General features: G+C 53.6%; 1 protein-coding gene across 1 annotated transcript; it reads left to right on the top strand.

Annotated features, from left to right (window-relative positions):
• Nucleotides 1-459: 459 nt before the first annotated feature.
• LOC115507408 (histone H2A-Bbd type 1-like) lies at nucleotides 460-1650 on the top strand. The gene has a single exon (XM_030305735.1). The coding sequence runs from the start codon at nucleotides 1297-1299 to the stop codon at nucleotides 1648-1650; it is 354 nt and encodes a 117-aa protein (XP_030161595.1). The 5' UTR covers nucleotides 460-1296.
• The last annotated feature ends 650 nt before the right edge of the window (nucleotides 1651-2300 follow it).

Below are 2300 nucleotides of genomic sequence, written 5' to 3' on the forward strand. Positions count from 1 at the left end.
CCAGATATCAAAAAGCTCTTCTCCCCTCAGAGAGTATTCAGTTCTTAATGGATTTGAACAAAGACTGGAAAATGAGGTTGTGTTTTGTCTTTCACCCAAAAGAAACTAGATCTCTTTGGACTCATTTTGAGAGATTTCCACATGGTCAGATCCTAAAACCAAACTCTGAACCATTTTTTTAAAAAATGTTTATTGTGAGAGGGAGAGAATGAGTGAGCAAGCAGGGGAAGGGCAGAGAGAGAGGGAGACAGAATCCCAAGCAGGCTCCATATTGCCAGAGTGGAGCCCAACGTGGGGCTTGAACCTGTGAACCCTGAGCTCATGACCCGAAACAAAATCAAGAGTTGGATGCTTAACTGACTGAGCCACCCAGGCACCCCCCCCCCCAGTCATTTTGGTTAACGATAAAAATAAATTATTGGCTGTAAATGAACAAAAATGAAACAGAAACACAAAGTTAGCAGAGAAGGAAATTAAAATTATTAAAAATTTAAATTAGAAAAAATCAACAAAGTGCTCTTGGTGCTTTGGATTCACCTAGAAGAAATGAGACACCCCTGGGTATTAACTGAGAATGAGGTACACTTTTTTGTCTTTGAATTTTATCTGGCTCTGACAGGTGAATCTAGTGGGCATATCACTGTGACCTCCAAAACAGTTAGAAGATATTTTCAAAGAGAGTGAATGAACTCATGACCTTTATGTCGATGTAACATGAAAATGTGTTAAGAGTCTTCACTGATGAGGAATTGGCGGATATTGTAACCAATCCAGAAGAGAATCCAAAGAAAGTAGAAATATTGATAATCTTTAAATGTGTCAACGGGGGCAAAATTGGGTTTAGTTTGGACCCCTACTGGACAAAGCATTCAGTATGTGTGTCCCTGACCAGCAATTTACAAAGGGCTGTCAAAGAGCTCAAAGACCATGGAAGGCCAGACCAGGTAACCTGGAGGGGAGTGTCCTCAAGACAGAGCACTGTGTCAGTGGAAAGGTTCGCGTTCTTGTTTGTACTAGACTGTTGAGGGCCAGGAGAAAGAGTTCCCTCGTAAAGAGGGTCCAGTGCAGTCAACAGGGAGACCAGGTTTCTGTCATGGATGTTTCCAGGCCAGTCCTGAGCAGGGCACAGTGACACCAGCGACACCAGTGACATCATAATGTCGGAGGTGTCATATAAGCAGCTCCCTGACCAGTGAGGGGCACACTTGGTAGTAGGAGTCGGCGCCGACATCCTGCCACCCTCGGGCCAGCGGGACGGTCAGGCTGGGCCGATCGGGTTCCAACCCAGCACGCGGCATGTCTGGGAGGCGCCGCCGCCGGCACCGTCGCAGACGGAGGAGGCACGCGGTGTCCCGCTCCAGGAGAGCCGAGCTGCAATTCCCGGTCAGCCGCGTGGAGCGTCTCCTGCGAGAGGGTCGCTACGCCCCGCGCCTGAGCGCGTCCACCCCGGTCTTCCTGACCGCCGTTCTCGAGTACCTGACGGCCAACATCCTGGAGCTGGCGGGCAAGGAGGCTCTGGACAGCCACAAGATGCGCATCACCCCGGAGCACGTGCAGCGAGCCCTGGGCAGCAACCAGCACCTCAGGGGTCTCCTCGAGAACAGCACCTCCCCTCGGGTGGATGGGATGCCCCAAGTTCGGAAGTGGTGATGCCCGCGCCCCCTCGTCCGGACCCCGAGGCCGCCCACAGATGAGGGAGGCCTGGCCTTGTGTCTGCACGTGACATTAAAGGAGTTAACTCCAGGGCCGTGCCTCTGACCGGTGTCTGTTTCTGTCATTCGGAGGTAGCCGGAGGTGTCTGTCAGACATCCGGGAGGAGACCTCCCACGGGAGGTGGAGGGTGGACGGGGCGGTCAGTGTGGGATGCTGGACGCGGGCATTTCGGGGAGCGGTTTCGCTGGGGACAGTGCGGGAAGCGGCCCTGAGGGAGTAGCGGGTCAGGGGGAAGAGACTTCCTCACTGGCGCTGAGCCAGTCCAGGCTTGTGAGGCCAGGAGGCTGGCGGGGTGGGGGTGGCTCTCCCAGGCATGTTGAATGCCCAGAAGGAGGGTGGGGGCTGAAGACCACGACTGAGGTGCCACAGGCCTTATTCCCGACCGGAGACCATGTGGAAGTCAGGAGGTGATGGCAGTGGGGGTGGGTGGAGAGGGTGGCATAGCAGCCGACACACACTTAACGGGCCAGGGCTTCGCGTGAAGATTGAGGAGCGACGGGGAAACCATGAAGAGGTACACGTAGAAGGAACTATGCTCAGGTTGATTTGATGGCCTCATACCCCGCCTCCTTCCAAAAAAGGGCTCG

This window comes from Lynx canadensis, chromosome X (genome assembly GCF_007474595.2).
Source record: "Lynx canadensis isolate LIC74 chromosome X, mLynCan4.pri.v2, whole genome shotgun sequence".
Lineage (NCBI taxonomy): Eukaryota > Metazoa > Chordata > Mammalia > Carnivora > Felidae > Lynx > Lynx canadensis.

Bases quoted from the DNA above. Each gene is read 5' to 3' on its own strand.
- LOC115507408 (XM_030305735.1), top strand. From the start codon at position 1,297: ATGTCTGGGAGGCGCCGCCGCCGGCACCGTCGCAGACGGAGGAGGCAC.